The sequence below is a fragment of the Ceratotherium simum genome, chromosome X, assembly GCF_057802395.1.
Source record: "Ceratotherium simum simum isolate JZ-2026a chromosome X, ASM5780239v1, whole genome shotgun sequence".
In the NCBI taxonomy this organism is placed as follows: Eukaryota; Metazoa; Chordata; class Mammalia; order Perissodactyla; family Rhinocerotidae; genus Ceratotherium; species Ceratotherium simum.
Window position 1 is genome coordinate 26,822,356 of NC_141940.1, and position 19,524 is coordinate 26,841,879.

At 41.1% G+C, this 19,524-nt stretch overlaps 1 protein-coding gene across 1 annotated transcript in view; it reads right to left on the reverse strand.

Moving 5' to 3' along the window:
- Positions 1–3,296: 3,296 nt before the first annotated feature.
- Positions 3,297–19,524, reverse strand: part of GRIA3 (glutamate ionotropic receptor AMPA type subunit 3) — a 271,774-nt gene continuing 255,546 nt past the window's right edge. Inside the window, exons 15-16 of the mRNA XM_004437326.3 lie at positions 10,733–10,980; positions 3,297–5,472 (exon numbers count right to left, since the gene is read on the reverse strand). Of these exons, the coding sequence (XP_004437383.1) occupies positions 10,735–10,980 (246 nt within the window). The 3' untranslated portion in view covers positions 3,297–5,472; positions 10,733–10,734. The remainder of the gene's footprint in view (positions 5,473–10,732; positions 10,981–19,524) is intronic.

Sequence of the window (19,524 nt, forward strand, 5' to 3'; positions counted from 1 at the left end):
ATGTCAGTAAATATTCTAGACTTTGTGGGCAGTACTGTTGCAACTACTCAACTCTGCCATTGTAGGGTGAAAGCAGTTACAAGCAATATGTAAATGAATGGGCATGGCTGTGTTTCAATAAAACTTTATTAACAAAAATAGGTGGTGGCCACATTTAGCCTGTGGGCCAAAGTTTGCCATCCCTTGCTATAAAGTATGGATTACAGTTTATTGATGACCTTGGCAAGAGCAGTTCTTGTAGAGTGGTGGGGCAGAAGCCATAGTACAATAATTAAGGAAGAGGAGATGGGATGTAACAAGCTTTTCTGAAGCTATACTGTAAATGGGGGAAAATGTGGGCCTTAGAGGGCTTTCCCAGGTTTAGAGAGATTTTCCAGTCTTTCAGGAAAACCAGCACTGTCGTGGGGGAAGACTGCAATGTTGTTTGGAAATATTTGTAAAATCGTTTCCCCATCTGCCTACCTTCAAGCTTCTTGTGAGCTGCTGCCAGAGTTTTAATTGACTTGTTCAGGCTTAATGAATATTTATTAGGAAAAATTTAAATCAACAATTTTGCTACAGGATTGAAGCTCAATGAAACCACTGCAGGGGTAATTTTGCCAAAGCTGCTGACATGGGGAGAGGATTATTTCTTAGGCTGTCATTGCAGGTTCTTTTACACTTTTATAGCTCAGGCATTGTGAGTCAATAAATAAGCAAATACCTCCTGCTCAGAGGGTGACCAGGCTGGCAGAAAAGTGGTCACTCTGAGGTTCTCAGCAGCTAGAAGCTTAAAGGGGCCAGGTGTGACTCCTCAGTTGTAAAGGCTCACAGCTTTTGAAGCACAAAAGTGTCAGTAGGTTTGGGACAATGACAGACCCTCCCTAATACCTCCCTCTGTCCTTTCCTAACAACATTGCTTTCCCAGGGAGCCTTTTGAGAAAGTTCAAGTGCCCTGTGTCTTCACTGAATATAAATGTCTTGTCTATGACTCCTAGTCTAAGATGTATAGGAAGTCTCCTAGCACCTCATTCTTTCACTTTCAGTTCTAGAGGCAAGTTTCATTAATTCTCAGTGCCACCCATCACTCTCTTCCAAGACCTTGTCTTTCTTTCAATCCAGAATGATAGAGGTGAAACTGTAAATCTTTCTAATGCCCCCAGATTCAAAAGAGATTTCCTGATGGGATGCTAAGTTCTATGTGCTCCTACAACAGAATGCATATATGTTGCTGCTGAGTGTCATATCTGGCAAGTGATCTGATAATAAATTGGTGCCCAGGAAGCCCTGTCCAACAGAGTGAAGATAAGAGGGGAGGTGTATGGCCCAGAGTAGATGAATAGCTGGCTCAGGTTTTCAAAGTAACTCTCCAACTGATAATAGTGGTATGACTGGTTTCTGATCCTTATGAGATAGCATTTTGGTGGTATAACTGGTTTCTGACCCTTATGAGACAACATATTAATGCATCTTCTGCTTCACTGAGTCTGGATTCTGAAGAATAATGGTTTTGCTTCTTGCTTCTCAATTTGTTCTCCTCCTCCTCTATGTTCATTTCCCCAAGTCACAATCAATCCTTTTCCCCCACTCAATATCAGGAAGGTGACTTGCAGCACCATTTCTTCCATGATCCTACTGAGGTTTCCTTAAATACATTTGCCCTTCCTGTTTGAATATTGTACTATAGACAGAGTGCGATCAGATGCGAGTCTTGACAGGCAAAAAAACCAATGCATAGACCAAGAAGCATTCTCCTTTTGTGCACAGGGGGAATGTGACACTTGAAGCTCAAGACCTTTTTGTAGACCTGGTTGGCAAGACTGACCCTATGTATAAGCAAGATATATAGCTACCTACAGTCTAACTTGAGAAAGACTAAAAGTACTCCTTTTGTTGCTCCTTTCCTCCAAGGAGGAAGAAACCCAAACCCCACCTGAACCCAAACTGCACTCCGCCGTCATTTGCCACAACCCCTGAGAATAACTTCTCCTTTGGGGTAAGGAATCGGAGTTCCTGTTAAAATAGAAATCTATTATATTGGAAGATCTGGGGCCATCATTTGGTACTTGAACTGATTTCATCAGCCACCAAGGGGAGCATCCCTCTAATCTAGTCACTGAATCTGCTCCCTAGAAAATCAGTTCTCTTCTGGTAAAACTGCTATGGGTGTCCTAATCAAGGAAAAGGAAAGCAGTTGAAGAGTTATAAAGTGTGATGGTTTACCAGCTAGTCGGCATTGCAGAGGACAGTGGAAAAGGTAGTAATATGCTGAAGCGTACAGGCCAAATTAACTGCAGTGTGTTTATACCAGCCTACACTTCAGAATCTGAGAGTTTTCCTTTCCCACTCTCGTTTTTCTTCCTCTCCAAGGCCTTGTGTTCCTTGTTCCCTAGCTCCCTAACCCCAGATATCTTTCTTTCTCTATCCCTCTAGCATCTCAATTGCACTTTTCTTCTCTTCTGGCCCCATTGCAAATTGTTCCCTTTCCTTTCCTCCAATCATTATTTCTATTTTCTATGGTGATCATAGTATAAAACTGGTCTATATTTAGACACTTGCTTTATTTATTGGATAAAACAGTATTCCATGTTTAGAATCTACAAATCAGACTAGATCATTAGCCTTTTGTTTCCTTCTCAGAAACATTCTAAAATCAGTATAGTCCTAAATTCATTATTTCTCCCTCCCCCCGACTCTAGATTAGTGACCTTTGGTGGAATGAAGATTTTCCAATGGGACATCAACCTATTATCAGTAATTAAGGCAGCAGCACAAAACTTAGCCACTTAACTAAGAGAACTAGGACATATACTTTGTGATGATGTGGGAAAGCAATTGGAAATGTTTTTGAGGTTCGTCAGTCCTGAGTTTGAGCATTTTCTTGGGAGGTCAGAGCTGGAGATGGGAGGATTGGGGACCAAGGTTAGGATCAAGGCAGGCCTCTGAGGAGAGGGTCCCAAAGTGTGAAGGAGACAAAGAATGGGAATGGAAGGCCCTGAAGTCAACTTTTTCCTCCTTCGCATATGAGGTCCTGCTTCTTGCTGTTTGTAGGCACCATCTCACTGTTGGTGATCTGGACAAACCTAATGTAAGGGCTTAGTGGCAAAGTTCCACTTAGGCTGAGGGGTCTGAGTCTGACTACAGTTGCAGTTGGGGTGGGGAGAGGCACAATCCTTTGTGAAAATCACCAGTAGCGTAACTGTTCAGTCATTGGCAAAGCTTCTGGTGGGAAGTAAATTAGTGAATAATAATTTCTTGGCACTTACATCCAAGTAAATTTTAAGCAGTTAGTCAAAGCACAGAAAGAATTCTTTCTTTACAATTTTATTTACAAAATGTATTAAAACTTTGTACAATACCTCATGGCAATGAGGCTCCGTAATTTATGCCCACACATGCAATTTATGCTTTTACGGCCATTAGTTTGCCTGGCAATTTTTCTGTTCACTGAAGTACAGCTTTAACAACAAAAAGAAAGAATTGGAAAAAAAATCCTCAAGTGACTACCGCCAAACTCCCATAGCTTGAAGTTAGTAGCAGAAATTTGAAGCAATCAATGTTTTTTTAAACATGCAAGTTTTTAAAAAATAACAAACCAATTTACCCGCCTCTTCATTCTCAGTGAAGTTTCCTCTCTGAAAAACTGATTTGAGTCAATAAACATACATTTCTCTTTATACAGTGCCTATGAAAATGTTTGTGTGTAGGTTGGTTGGTTTGTTTTATACAACTTCATATTCGCACAGCGTTAGCTTCCCGCGCTGGGACATTATAGCATTCAGAAGTTGAAAAATCACAGTTTCATGAAAACAAAACAAAACAAAAACACAACAGCTTTCTTTTTTTGTCCAATACCATTTAAAATTTGACAGGTGAGTTATTCTCTTATGACACAATTTTTGGAATGAAAGTTTATATTACACTTTTCTGGAAACATTTCGTTGGAACGAGACTTCTTCCTTTCTTTTCTGAAGACAAGAGCAAATGTTCAGCAAGTCAACTAAGCATCTAAAGGTCACACTTGGGAAATGAATTTGAGCTCCTAGTTTTTACAGTCTGGAAACTTCCCAATGCACGTCACTGATGAGAGCAAACTACTGAACTACAGAAAGCATACGTCGTTATATAGGAGGTAATTAGTGAGCGGAGACTATTTCCTTTGACTGGTCTGATGATGCCAATGGCAGGTACGCAATTAGTTACTTGATAGCCCATGGAGCAGTGGAGCGATCTTCTGAGAGTCAGTATAGAGACTGCTCCAAGCAAGGACCTGGGAGTGATGCTGAGGCCCTTGCTTTAGCATAGGTTTGGGAATGCATTTTAGTCTTTGCAAACTAGAAAAGGACACATGCAGTCTGACGGAGAGCCACGGGCAATAACAGGCAACAGCTAGTAAGACAGACCTAGCAAGAGTCAAGTCAGATTGAGAACTGTGGTCTGAACCCACTGGCCCGCCCTCCAACGCAGTCCTGTCTCCATGGTGTACACTTGAAAGGCATACTTAGCAGAGAAAGCAGAGCTCAACACAGTGTTGTTTCTTAGAAAGATATTCTAAACACATTTGGGAGTATAGGCAGCATTTCCCTCACCTCAATGCTAAATACTCAGCTATATTGACTTAAAATGCACACTGAAGCAAGAAAAATAGATCTGTGAGCTGAAATTCCAGGCTTCTTGGAAAGCTCCGGGATCCGTTTTAGGAAAGCACCGTGAGGTATGCCTGATAGTGCCCCGTCCCTTGCTACACACAAAAGTCAATTTCAAAAGCTCTGTTAATCCCTTTGTCAAGTGGGAAGTTATCAAAGCATTTTCACAAAACCATTTCAAGAACACAGAGAAGTCACCGTTTAGTCCCTTTTCCAAAGTGTTCAAATTTTCTCAAAGTGTTGCATTTACATTCTAAAGATATACACATTTCAGCAACGTTGAAAGTAAATAGGGTGCACAGAACATCACCACCAACAGGAAATACCAAAAACATCTGGTCAGCAGATTCTAGAAGAAATGCCAGTCTGTCTTCCCAAACACAGAGTCAGAGAATTTTTTTTTATCAGGAGGAATGAATTATTTTAGCTAAGATGGGCCTATTTGCTGAATTGAAATTTTAAATTTGTGTGTGTGTGTATTAAAGAACATGGTGTTTGTATACTGTGCAGTGGTATCAAAGAATGGCTTTTGTTGAACTGACTTTTTTAAGAAGATTTTTTTTCGCATACTGGAATCTTGCATGTCCATTTTTTTGTTGGTTTTATTTTAATTTTTTTCAAGCAAAGCAAAAAGATTTCAATGATGGTTTGCATTGTCGCGAGTCTCAGAGTGTTCCATAAGGCACTGAAGGAAAAAAAAATCAGTTTTTCCTATTGAAAGGTCATTGCACCATCAGCAATATTCGTGTCATGCCGGACACCAAGGAGAGTGAAATCTGGCTCAGGATCCTTGAAGCAGCCACATTTTCGGTGATCCTCTTGTCACATGCCTCCAGTGGGAAGGGATCTGCAAAGGCAAGGGGGAAATCTAAATTTGAACGGGCTTTCTACTGGGAATTGAGAAGTTTATTACGGCTCAGTCTATCTTGAACAAGAATTGTGGCTGTTTTCTCAAACTGGCATCTCTGGGGTTGCATCTGGTTTGAGTGGCTTTTGGCAATAGGTCTGTTTAAATTCTTGCACCTGATGCAAATGCTTTGCAATAGGTTAAATTAGGTTCATTCTCTACTATGCATTGTACTAAGGAATATACAGGCATTGCATGAAGTCTAACTCAAGACATTAATCACTTAGGATGTAGGTATATTAGAAAGTCTTAGTAGCGTTTAAACATAGATATTCAGGATTTCTACACTGCAGAGTGTCTTCTGATTGCAGAACCTGTGACAAAGGACTGTTTACCTGGGACAGAGGGTAAACAGTGTTCTATGGCTTGCTTGATTGAAATCCATTTGACTGTGAGAAGAAAATTTGCTGCTCATCGCCGGAAAGTTGACACATTGTTTCTCTTAATACCTACAACCTTAGTTATTAAAGTCTGAAAATAGCACATGGACTTGAAAGAGACAGCACATTCCAGGAAGAGGCCAGAACAGTGATGCCCACGAAGAGGGTTGGCATCCATAGGGTCTTTGCCCTAATATTATGGGCCTGACTGAGACGCTGATGCTGCCCTCCTCTTGGAGGCATTAACTAGTGCAAGGGATTTATTTGCCCCGACTCTGAAAACTTAAGGCCACTTTCCTGCCTCCTCTTCAAGCTCACATTCCTCTTCTCCATCCTTTCCCTCTACACTAATGGGACCCTTCTATTTCCTCCTGAGCCAACAATGAATTTTGTCCCAAAGGAATGACATAATCATTTTCTACCACTGACCCTGGAATAAAATTATCTGTAAGAAGAACGTCAAAGATGCCCCTGAAGGCCAAAAGCCCTAAAGAAGGCAGAATAAGACTAAAATGGAAGAGGTAAACCTCTTCCTTGGAATCCTTAGAGTCCTGAGTCACATCTATGTCAGAAGCTTGGAGAAATTTTATATTAGTGGCAGAAAGATCAAAGTCCCCTCCTCCCTCTTCATTGGCCATCGAATGTCATTACCTAGCTGCATAACTTTGGGAAAGCCACCTAATCTCTCTATGCCTCTGTTTCCTGCTTTTAAATAGGGATAGATGAAGCACTGTCACTGAGGTAAAAGTCCTCTGGGGACAAAGAACATTATTACCCCAGTTATCCAGAATGTGTTTTCCATTTAACATAAGACGAACTCTTTAAGCAGGAAAACTTCCCTGGCAAGAATGTCTATGTGCATAGGCTACAGAAGGAAAATTGATCACTTTGAAAATGGGCTGCACGAACAAAGTTAATATTTTCTAGGAAGACTAAATAGAACCGTCTTAGAGGAAAAATGAAAATATTTTTCCTTAACTTCAAGCATCTTGAGGTCTTGAAAGTGAGGATTTCAAAAATATTGTTGAAACAACCAAAGATCCCAGAAGTAGTTCTGAACAGCAATGAAGAAATTGAAAAGAATTTCTTAGAACAATAAGCAGAGTCAACCCCAGGGTGCAGTGAATTTGGAATGCTTGGCAGTTGGTCATCTGCCAAGCCATGCTTGGGGGCCACACTTCCAGTGGTTGGTCAGTAACACAAAGAGGCAGCAGGTAGTCAAGAGGCTGTCTTCTCCCTAGTGGGTGCTGGATCTGAGGCAGAGGCACGTGTTCCCACGATGAGTCCAATAATCCTGACTCTACCCTCATCCATAGAAAATGAGAGATGACTCCCTCCTCTTTCAAGGATGCCTTTTTATTAACCAGATTTCACCTGGATCATATTTTTGCAGGTGAGTTGCCCTTGAGTCACTCTTCCTGAAGAATTACTGGTACCATAAACTCCCAAGGCTGGCTCTGATAATTAGCAATAACAGTAAAATCTCAGGGTGCCTCTCCACCTCTGTGGCCCTGAATAGACCCTGACAGATGTAGGCCAACTCAGAGAACTGGAAGCCTAATAACTAGGTAACAAATTAGAAGTCACTAAGGAGATATTCCAGAACTTCTTGGGAAATAAAAGATGAATGATTGAAGAGCTCACTCTTTACTTAACCAACATTCTCCTAACGTTACATCACCAAACTGGCTGAGGGCAGCAGTGGTTTCTATTTCCTGCTCAGCCTGCTTTGTGCCTCTTGACTGACACATGTAAGGTTTTTCTGGCCTCTTCCGAGGCTTTTCCTCCTTATCTGGAGACTTCACACAGGCTTGGAGGACAGATTTGTTTGCAGAGGCGTTTCCCAGGTTTTCTTTTCATCCTAGGGGTGGTTACCAAGGTGCTAGCTAGCTGGGCTGTAACCACATTGGCATCAATATCTACTAAAATGTGATTTTTGCCTCAATTTGCCTGAATTTTGTTTCATAAAACGGATCAACCAAGATGACTAAAGGAAAGCCAGAGAGCCAGAAGTTGTGGAAAGTTCATTTCTGAGGTTCTTCCCCCAGGTTTGATGTTCTGGGCCTCAACTTTAGTACTGCAACATTCTGCCCAAAGATTTGCTGATCTCAGTTTTTTTCTTTCCCTTTCCTTTCTTTCCTTCTTTCTTTCTTTTTTCCTTCCTTCCTTCCTTTCTTCCCTCCCTCCCTCCCTCCCTCCTTCCTTCCTTCCCTTCCCTTCCTTTTGTTTGTTCTCTTTCTTTCCTCCTGTCTCCCTTTCTCTCTCTCCCTCCCTTCCTCCTTCCTTCCTTTCTTTCTTTCCTTAATTTACATGCTCTGAGATAATTTTCTCTAGAAGCTCAGTAATCCTTGGACCAGCAGCATCAACATGGCCTGAAAGCTTGTGAAAAATGTAGTATCTCAGGCCCCATCCCAGACCTGCTGAATCAGGATCTGCACTTTTATAAGATCCGCAGGTGATTCACAAGCACATGGACATTTGAGAAGCACTGCTCTGGGGCTTTAACAAGAGACTGAGGTTATAGCAGTTGGAGAGTAGGGACCTAGATTCTCAGATGGAATGGCTGATAATAAAGAGAATGTGGGGCCGGCCCCGTGGCTTAGCGGTTAAGTGTGCGCGCTCTGCTACTGGCGGCCCGGGTTCGGATCCCGGGCGCGCACCGACGCACCACTTCTCCGGCCATGCTGAGGCTGCGTCTCACATACAGCAACTAGAAGGATGTGTAACTATGACATACAACTATCTACTGGGGCTTTGGGGGCAAAAAAAAAGGAGGAGGATTGACAATAGATGTTAGCTCAGAGCTGGTCTTCCTCACAAAAAAATAAATGAATAAATAAAGAGGATCTGGAGGCTGTGTGACCCTGAGCCCTGATACCCTTCTGTTTCAGAAATATTCTTTCTGGGGAAAGTAGGAGTGATTGAATATACAACCTCATATCAAGTACATACGAAGTGGGGCATACAGAGCCTTGGTGAATTCCTTCAGGACTTTTTTGTAAAAAGTGGGACCTAGATTTAGGATCTGCTCTCCATTTGACAGGATCTCATTGGGGTTTCAAGGTTCCTGGAGACTACTATGCCTTGGGTGGCTTGAGGCAGCCTGGTTTAGTAAAGAATAAAGCTATAGGAGGAAGAAGGGCTGGGTTCTAGTCCCAGAACTGCCACTACCTAGTTATGTTTCCTTGAGCAAGTCACTTGATGAGGTTGGGTCTTAGTTACCTGAATGGGACAATACTTTCTGACCCATTACCTCAAATGAGATGTGAGAGCACTTGGAAAACTGCTAGGCAGATTTAAGCTGTATTATTTCTCTGGATGCCAGTATCTCAGAATTTGGGATAATTAAGCTAGGCTGAAATCACCCGTGTACTATCCTATGAAAAAGCAAATCACGTGCCCCAAATGGTAATGGACCTGTATAACCTACTCGAGTAAAGTATTTTAAGCACACTGGAACATTGAATGCTTGCATGCAAACAATGCTGATTACAGATTAATCCACGTACTGTACATTCAACAATGCAATGGGAACGCGTTGTTAGTGGGTTAGTTCAGTGTACTGAATATGTTGTGGCAAAAGGCTGCAGTCTGTAGCAGGAAAGAACAGCCAGCAACTTCATCAAACAAGATAATGCTTTCCATGGTGAAGACACACAATTTATTTAGATGAAATATTATTTAAAAATGGGCTGAATTTAGATCCACAACATGAAATATAAGGAGGTCAAAACACAAATGCATTTGTAGAAATTCAAGCACATTGACATTGACGCAAAAGGTAAAAAAATCTGCCACCTAAAATAAGGGCTATGAAGTTGCCAGTTGTTCTGTTCCGCTTCAGATAGGTGTGTTAGTGATGACAGATGTATTTGAAGGTAACAAGACTATATCGTTTTAAACACTTCCAGAATGGAGACGTTATCCTAACTTGAGCTTGCCTTTGAACACGTCTGAGTTATTGGTGATGGGGGAGTTGGCTGTAGCTGCCAGAATCAAGGTGGCATCAGTTAGGTTCATCTAAGTATGAATTTGGGGGCAGCCAGCAGCAGGGAGCCTAGACTGTTCTTTGGGAGACACTTACCTGAACATCAGTTCCAAGAAAGGGACAACAAAGGAACTCAAAGATTAAAGAAATCGTCTCAAGCTTGCACTTAAGAGAACCACCGCTCCCCTATGGAAACACTGCATGTCTCCAGGTGGCAGTGCCCCCACTTCCATGCCTCATTTTAACATCAATACCAGAACAGCTGCTTTCTCTGGAGCTGCACTGTCCAATACGGTAGTCACTAGCCACATGTGACTATTGAACACTTGATACGTGGCTAGTACAAGTTGAGATGTGCTATAAAGTATAAAATATACCCCAGATTAAGACTTAGTATGAGGAAAAGAATGTAAAGTATCTAATCATTTTTATATTGATAATATGTTGAAATGATATCTTGGATTAAATAAAATATACCATTAAGTTCATTTCACTTGTGTTATTTTTTAAACTGTGGCCACTAGAGCACTTAAAATTACATGTGTGGTTCACATATGTGGCTCGAAAATATTTCTACTGAACAGTGCTGCTCTAGAGAATTTTTTTTTCCTTGTGGGTCACAGACCACAATTTAATGACAGCTGTGCTATTAGAAAAGCACCACTGCCTAACAAGAAAGCACAACCATTGTTTTCAAAGAATCAAATGGTTGCAAAGAATAGACAATGCTTGAAACAATAAACCAAACTAAAAAACAAAGAAAGAAAGAAAAAAAGAAGAGATTAACAGACAGTGATGTAAGGCTGATTAGTTTACTAGACCTTAACCGTACCCCTAGATCTTAACACTCTCTGTTCCATACACGTTGTAGCCTTCTCTGTATGTAGCGTAATTTTGAGTGTTGGTGGCAGGAGCAGGCTTAAAGTTTTGGGTGTTCTTTGTGAGTTTCATGCGTTTGGACTCTGCCCGTGATTTGTAACAGAATTCTATCAAAGCCACCATCATGGCCAGCCCCAGACCTCCGACAAGTATGTAGAAAACGCCTGCCACATTGCTCAGGCTCAGAGCGCTGGTCTTGTCCTAAGAGAAATGAACAACATGATTAGTTCTTGGGGAAAACAAGGGCAATGGGACATTATAATACATTACAACAGTATAGGATAGTTCTAAGTTGTAAAATAGCTAAACATTGATGTAAGTGTTATGATTCAGCTCTGGCAATTGGCCGATGTTTCACAATGGCCAGCAAGACAGTAGATTGTACTTCTGTTGACTTTGTAATCCTCACCCAAATGTTCTTTTATTCTGACTCTTTCAATCCTTTAGTACCTCAAAACGGTGTCAACAACTAAATAAAACACAGCACTTGGCCATGGGAGCAAAAGAGTAAACACAAGCACAATTTATTCCTCTGCCAGCCTCAATAAACACCATTTGCCAGAGTTGAGCTGTGACAATCTCTATAAATGTAACACTCTTTTCATTTGGGAACTTGAAGCACTCTTTCCCCTCTCTGCCCCGCAACACCCCTTTCTCCCTTGTTGTCCCTGTGACAAACTTGTCAACAACTAGTCTTTAAGATACCAGGTGAGAATATTAGAGGTTCCTGATATTCTTATCTGGGCAGTTACTTCACAAGGTTTGTTTAAAAAGGATTAACTCTCCGTTTTCTCCCAGTGCCTGAGAAATTGCTCCCTTTGGGGACTGGCTGCTAAGGTCGTATCCTCAGGGCAGCAAGTCTTTGTGTTGTTGGAACAAGGGCGCAGCACAAAGACTTGGCTCCCTTCCATCTTCCTGAGAGTTTAAGGAACTGTCAGGAGGACCCATTGGGTCCTGAATTGGCTCCATACACATCAGAAAGCTTTTCCAGGAGGCTGATGATTAAAACAAAAATCCAGCTCATTTTCAGCTTTTACTCCAGGGAATGTAACGAATAATTTAAAAAATATTACATTTTTCTGCTTTCTATTTAAAATAGGGGGAAAACCGAGGAAGCCGGTCAGGGACTTTCAGGTCAGACTGTGCAAATCTAAGCTATCTATCTGTATGAAAAAGCAAAAATTGAACTGCTGAACAATGGAAAGAAAAAAGTTGGTGCCTTGAGCCCTACCTTGAGGTAGGATACACTAAGGGCCAGGAGCTTTTCTTTGAAAAAAATAAAATAAAATAGCATTTTGTAGTCTTTTTAGAGGGAATGTAACCATTTTGCTGCTGAATCCAGTTGAATGGAATACCCAAATTGTTAAGTCAGTGAATTGAGTATCTTGTTCAAATGATAATACAGTGAGCAGATGATGGCCACGAGTGACACTCAACACTCTGTGGCTCAGCTAGTCCTGGTATGATATCAAGAATTTAATGTAAAGATGATGTGAATCATCTTTAAATCATCATAAATCAGGCCATGTCCTGATTCTATTTTCATAGGAACCAGTCCTGCACTTGTTTACCTTTATAAACAGGCCAATTGGAATTGAATCGTGTTGTCGGGAAGGGGGATATGAGTGTGCCTCATGTCTATAACAACGTTACAAATAGTCACTCTTCTGGGACGAATGACAGCTAGATAAGTGGTAAGAATTTCTGTCACTTATGAAACAATGGATCATCACCTTAAGGGGGCTGGTGAGGCTATCTGCAAGGATGTTCTACAGTCCATTAGGAAATGGAACAAGTTCCGGTAACCCTCCCTCTCCCATTAGATTTTTATACGTATGTGGTATTTGATGTGGAAAAAGTGTCCTTTGACATAACCCATGTAAGCTGTAGCAAGAAGAACAGTTTCAAGTTCCATGTATTTAAATTTCACAGAATTCCCTGTGGTGGGATGTAGAAAACCAGTAGCAAAATGGTTCACTGCACAGGGAAAATGAGTGGCATTTCGTGAAATGAATTAACTGATACCACAATATTAGTCCAAAAAAAGAAAGGCAAAAATTGAAACTGAAAAGAACTTTCTTAGGGGAGCAAAGGGGGGCAGGAAGGAGGCGGGGAAGAGTGTTTCATGCTTATCAATGTGATGTTATCCTGACAATGTGTACCCTTAAGGAGCATGCGACTAAATTTTAAAAGTATTACATACAGAGATTCAAATGACACCTTTGGAAGAGAGAAGTGTGACAGACAATGCGATTCGAGATCCAAATAGATGCTGAACTCAAAACGACAGCAGCTGGGAGGAGGCTAATCAGTCTACTTACAGAGACTAGTCTTTGTTATTTCTTTGACTGTTTTCAGGTGGGATCAACATAATATATTTATAACCAAAGTTTTTTACAACTACAGTCTCTGACACTGTAACAGGTTAAGAAAAAGTACTGTCACAACTGTATCTTTTTTTTTTTTTGGTTGTTGTTGTTGCTCTATTTTCTCTTTGAACTTTCGAAATGTGAAATACAGTAAAACCCCCTTATAACACAGCTCATTCTGTTACAGCTTTGGCAATGCGGTGGGCCCGATTGAGTTTCCTCATCATAACAGTAGCTCTGTGGAGTCAATGACTGATGTCACATGGCACGCCTCTGAGGCTGGTGTTTGCCTTATTCCTTTAGCGCTGGTGTTATAAAGGGGTCCCACTGTGTCAGGGAGTGTGTGTTGGGAAGGAAAGCCGTTTTAGGGTAGAAAATAAACAGTGGTTCAAAATGTGATTGCTAATCAGTACAAAAAGACCTTCAGCGACTGACCTTACTCCCGGAGTCCTTGGCTCCACACTCCCCCTTATCGTACCACCATTTGTTTTTCAGCTTGTCTAAGATGCCTTGTTCACTGAGTTTCAATACTGCAAGGTTTACAGGCGTTCTTCACGTGGGAAATAACATAAATAACATTATATTATGTTATTTTATGTTATTCAAGCTTCAAACTACTTTAAAACTATAGAAAGCGATAAAGCAGGGGGCCCTGGCCACAGAGTAATTTTAGACACTGCAGGCAACCTGAGCATTACCTTATAACAAGTTAACACTACAGCAACGCTATATTTACCAGGGCCTGCCCATATCGCTTTGAGTAATCGGCACACACTGTTAAATAATGAGGATAGAAAAAAGGCACTCCTCAGATAGGCTGTGTGTGGTGAGGAGGGTCTCCTCTCAAGTGACAATCGGCGGCGGCAGCTTGCAGTAGCTTTGTGACGGAGGTGTGTTAGGTTTGATCTAACTGGGTGTCTTGTTGTACTTCCAGACAGAAAGCAAGTTCTATGGAGGAGTGGGGAAGGGGATGGGGCCAGATGGGGAAGTGTCTCCATATGTGGAACAAGACAAAAGGATGAATCTAAACAGAATAGAAAATAGATTCTATGTGAATGACATACCCTCTGATTAGTTGTCCTTTATTTCACAAATCTGTTGCCCAGCTGAAAAAGATCTCAGACAGAACTGTACTACATACATGTCTTCAGTCCACAAACCCTGACTTCTTCTGCATGTACTGGTCTTAGTATTAAAGGTATAACGTGGACCTCTGAGTTTTGGATAAGAGGAATACTTTCAAAAAAGAGAGAACTGGCCTATGGATTGTTTTTGAGTTGCTTACTGGCTGTCTCTCTGATATGGTCATATGTCTGTGGTTAACTCAGATCACCAGAGGGTGAACCAGATTGTTTAAACACGGATTACTAACACAGCATGACCTAAAATGGCAAACTGACTCTGCCACTGTGGGCAGCACTGTAGAGGAACAGTTCAGGTAAAGTGTTCTAGGAAGACAAGACTTCCACAACTGAGAGGCTAATACATCCCAGGGAGGCCGGGCCACCGCTCCCTAATCTTCCACTTCTTCAGGTATAAGGACTGCATTTGGAGCCACTGGGCAAATGCGTGAAACCCTACTGGTCCTAGGATAAAGATTTTCTCTCTCAGAAATTTCTTCAGCTATAAAATGGAAATAATGACCTTTACCTTGTCTTATTTCTAGAGCTAATGAATCTTAAATGAAGTATCTCTAATAACTTTGGATTAAAAAATGCACTATATATAGAGGGTTGCATAATTCTATTATGAGGCAATAAACTACTGTGTGTTCAGATTCATGTGAACAGTATTGCCAATACCAGTGCATGTTATTCTGAATGCCACCAGTTTACAAGGAGGAAAGCAGACACATTTATGTAACTATGAACATGCCATAGAATTTCTTAGCTTATTTTGGATAAGTTGGACCCACCAACCTATCCAGTCATGCCAAGACTTCCTATAGTCACAGAGATCTGGCCTCTATCAGACCAAGTCCCCAAAGCTTATTTCCTTTCTTCCCCCTCTTTGCTGTTGAGAGCAAAGGGACCATCTCATCTTGAGATATTCTGAGAAATATATCATCATTTAAAAATAATATGCAATTTCAGAGTACTTGAGATTTGAAAAACCATAAACCTTTAGTTTCAGGGAGGTGACACTTTCTTGGTTAGTGCAGGGTTTGGCAGCCAGAATGTCTGCATTTTGTATCTCACCAGGAAATTGAGGTCCTTTTATACTTTGAACAAGTTCCTTCAATCAATGCTCAGACACTTAGGCTTCTCACATGCCAACCAGAGTTGCTTGGAATGCAAAGCAACAAAAGATACTCACATAAAACTTTGAGCCTTTTAAAGATATTATTGGCAGTGAAAGTTTAAGTCTTACACTTTTAAAGGACAGACAGGCCATTTATGGCCCTGAGATCAGTGTCAGAACTGCCTTCTCCCCTAATCCCCACTGACTGGCCCCCTTCTCTCTCTCCTTTCCCCTGATAATTTTTTGTTTTATCACCATCACCTCTACCCCAGTGCAATCCCTTAAGCTAGGCACTGGCACCCAGGCTCAGGATTATGGTAGTCAGCTCAGCCTGCATGGAGATGCTTTCCAATGGCATATGGGTAACTGATTTCATCGGGACCACAGGAAGGAGTACAAAGCATTTCCTTCCTCCTTTCTGTGCTTCCTCTTTTCTTATTGCAAAGGGCCCAGTGTCCTCACGCTGCTCTCTGACTAAGCCCTTGCTAGCCCCTGTCCTCCCTCAAGGTACTAAGTTCTTCAAATGACTTCATTCCATTTCTTCAGTACAGCTGCTCTTACTAGATCTCAAAAACAGAGCAGTCTGATTAAAGGCACTCGCACTAAGGTCCAAATAGAGCTCTCTCCTTAGACATCCTGGGTTTTAAAGAAGTTTGTCAACCCTTAAGCGAGCTAGGTTGATAAAAGTGTGACATGTTAGTTTAGAGCAGCAGTTCTCAAAGTGTGGTCCAAGAACCCCTGGAGGATCCCTGAAACCTTTCTGTCAGAGGGTCTGTGAAGTCAAAAGGAATTTTATAACAGTACTAAGACATTCCTTGCTCTTCTCACTCTTCCCTCATGATGTACAGTGGAGTTTCCTGGAGGCTACGTAACATGTGATATCACACAGATTGAATGAGGAAGCAGAAATGAGAATCCCATTCTCTTGTATTAAACCAAATATTGAAGAGATTTGCAAAAATATAGAACAAAGCCACTCCTCACTAATTTCTTTCTGTTTTGGAAAAAATATAGTTATTTCTCACAAAAGTAGGTTATTTACCATATATTGGGTTTATTATTTTTAAAATGAATTAATGTCGCGCTGCCTTTGAGCCCCTGCTGCGCCTGTACGTGAGCAACAAGGCAGCACTGGAAAAAAAATAATAAAATGAATTAATGAATACATTCTTTTAAAATTCTTCAGTTTTAATTTCTGATATGGTAAATATTAATAGACATAACACACATAAACAAAATCTTTTGGGGGTTCCCTGTAATTTTTAAGTGTGTAAAGGGGTCCTGGGACAAAAAAGTTTGAGGAGCACCAGTTTTTTGAGGAGGGAAGGCTTTTTCCGTGGCGGGGCCTATTCTAGGCTGCCACCATCCACTCCTGCCAAAACCCAGGCTCAGTATGTCAGCAATTTAGCATCCTACTTCTGACAAATGTGCTATCTATTCCTTAGGTCATCCAGTGGCTTCCACAGAATGGCTGGTACTGCTCTCCACTCTCATGGCCTCCAAGTTACAATGGAGGTCACCTTAGAGCAGTGGTTTTCAATCGGGGGTTATTTTGTCCTCCAGGGGACATTTGGCAATGTCCAGGGTCATTTTTCATTGTCACAACTGGGGAGGGGGATGCTATAGGCATCTAGTGGGTAGAGGCCAGAGATGCTGCTAAACACTCTGCTATGCACGGGACAGCCCCCCACAACAAAGCCCTAGATATCAAAAGCGCTGAGATTGAGAAACCCCGCCCTAGAGCATCCAGACTTCATCTGATGCCCCAGGACTTTAGAGAAATATGACATATGATATATTCCTAGAAGTTTAGTCTTTGGAAAAAAAGTCACAAGGCTTGTGAAATCTGGCAGGGAACCAATGTGCATTTGGGAACTTCTAAATAAAAATAAAGGAGAAAAACAAACATTTCAAGCAGCAGCACAGCCAAGGAGCAGCATAAAAGCTGTAATCAGAAATCACAGATAATACCACTTAACAAGGTTAGGATAGCTGTCGAGAAAAGAAAGTACTTTAAAGGCCAAATCTCCTAGAACTGTATGTTGCTGTGGGGTGGAATAAATCCCCAAGATGGCAGACAAAAACTGCTTTTATCCACATAATTTTCTCTCTTACTGTACCTTACTGGATGTATTGCCTAGCCCAATGCAAAGCAACTGAACGTATTGACACCCTCTCTCCAACACATACACACACACACAATTTGGTATTTTAAAGGAAGTGTAAGGTGGGCCTTTGGTCTTTTTAAATGTCACTTTCCCCAGGAAGCCATTTTTGCTTGCCACTCCAATATTTTCTCTCCCCTCCCTCATATTCTACCTTGCCTTATTATTTATGCCCATGTCTTGTAATTCCCACAAGACAGTGTGCTTCTCAATGGCTAATGTATTTGTATCCCCACCTACAATAGTTCTCTCAATAAATACTTGTTGAATGGATAACTTTCTTATAGTATTTTGTTTTTCAGCCTAGTACTTTGCATAATTATAATAATAATTATTATTATCGGTCAAGTTTAATGATCACTAAGAAGGCAGACTTATTATCTCTATAAATAAAGAAATTGAGTCACAGGTAGGTTAAGCAATCTGCTCAAGCCTGCACAGCAAATTATGGGGCAGGCCAGAAGGCAAATTAATATAACATCTAACTCTGTACTGTGCATTCTCCAACGGAACACACAAAAGGGTAGCAGCCCTCCTTATTTTTGTTCTTCGGGATTGGATGTTCATAATGAATTTTTTCTTTAGGGACCACCATACTCCAAATAACTATCAACCTAGCAAAGGCATATCTTGCAGCCAGGGCCTTTCATGGTGGTGCAGCAATATGTCTCCAGGGGAATGTCTCAGAGCAATTACTGCAGGCCCCTAACTGATACCTAAGAGAATTATAAGTTAGAAATATTTATTGTACTAACCTCAATAAAGAATAGAAAGAATTAAACAAAGTAGGTCAGATTCCTATCATGGAAATTAGTCAGACATTCTCCCCTCTGAAGGGCTTGCTATGAACTTTTTGCTGCATAGAACCCTCCCAAGATGAAGGCATGGGTTGGCAGGCTTCAGGAGAGAACAGGAGAGCTTTGTGATGTAATTTCAGGGGGTCTGGGAACGTCCCCCTGTCCAAAAATATTTTCCTCACTGGTACTTGAAATTCCACCATGAGAATTACACACCTTTAAGTTTGAGCAACATTCCGTGTTAAAATACAAAGCTTCCTGAGAAATGAGAAATGAAGCAAAGAGTAACTATTTACAAACTCTCTTTGTTCCATTTTGTTTAAAAAATGTCCAGGAGGCAAAAGAGTATAAAGTTCCCCTAAGAAGAAAATGATTTACTCCACCTAAGTCATAAAAATGTGTATGGATTGTTGATCAGATGGAGCGAGTAAGAGCACAGGTGAATTAGATAGCCATTGAAAAGGATGTGAAGGTAGTGCTGACCTGTGGCAGAATGATGATTCCTGAGTGTGGGGAACAGTCATGGAGTGGCGTCTATTTTTCTTAATAGGGGTAGTAATGTAATTCATAATGCTTTGAAAATGGGTTCTATTTTTGAAGAAAACATAACTGGCTGATACAAATTTCTGCTTATCTCTGCCATCCACACCTGGCAATAACTCAGCTACCAAGAACCATGCTCACTAATCCAAGGCATCCAGCCCCAGCTGGCGGTTGTCTAGGTTCCCAGTTCGTTCCTGGGAGGTACCAACCAGCCATTTCAAAGTTCAATGTTATCTCAGTGATGGCCAACGTTACATATGGAGACAGCTTTAGGATAAGAAGACCATTTTTTTTCCCTGTGAAAGTAGAAACTGTTTGTTTAAAAAAAAAAAAAAGTAACATTTTTGGTATGTTTCTAAAGAGCTGTCCACTTTATTTTTCAATTTTGATTTCAGGAAATACCTAACATAGGTAGTTTGGAGCCATGTTGGATTGTTTCTTATGAACAAAGAATTGTGGAGAGAGTGATGTGAGGGTGCTGAGTTTCCCCACAGTGGAAAAGGAAAAATGGATTTGTGAATTAATGACCAAGTTGATTCCTCCATTCTACCATTGTGATCTTGGAAGGGTTGAGATAAGAATTTGTACTACGGATATGGCTCTGAGCTTGAAAAATATAAACCCAGGGTG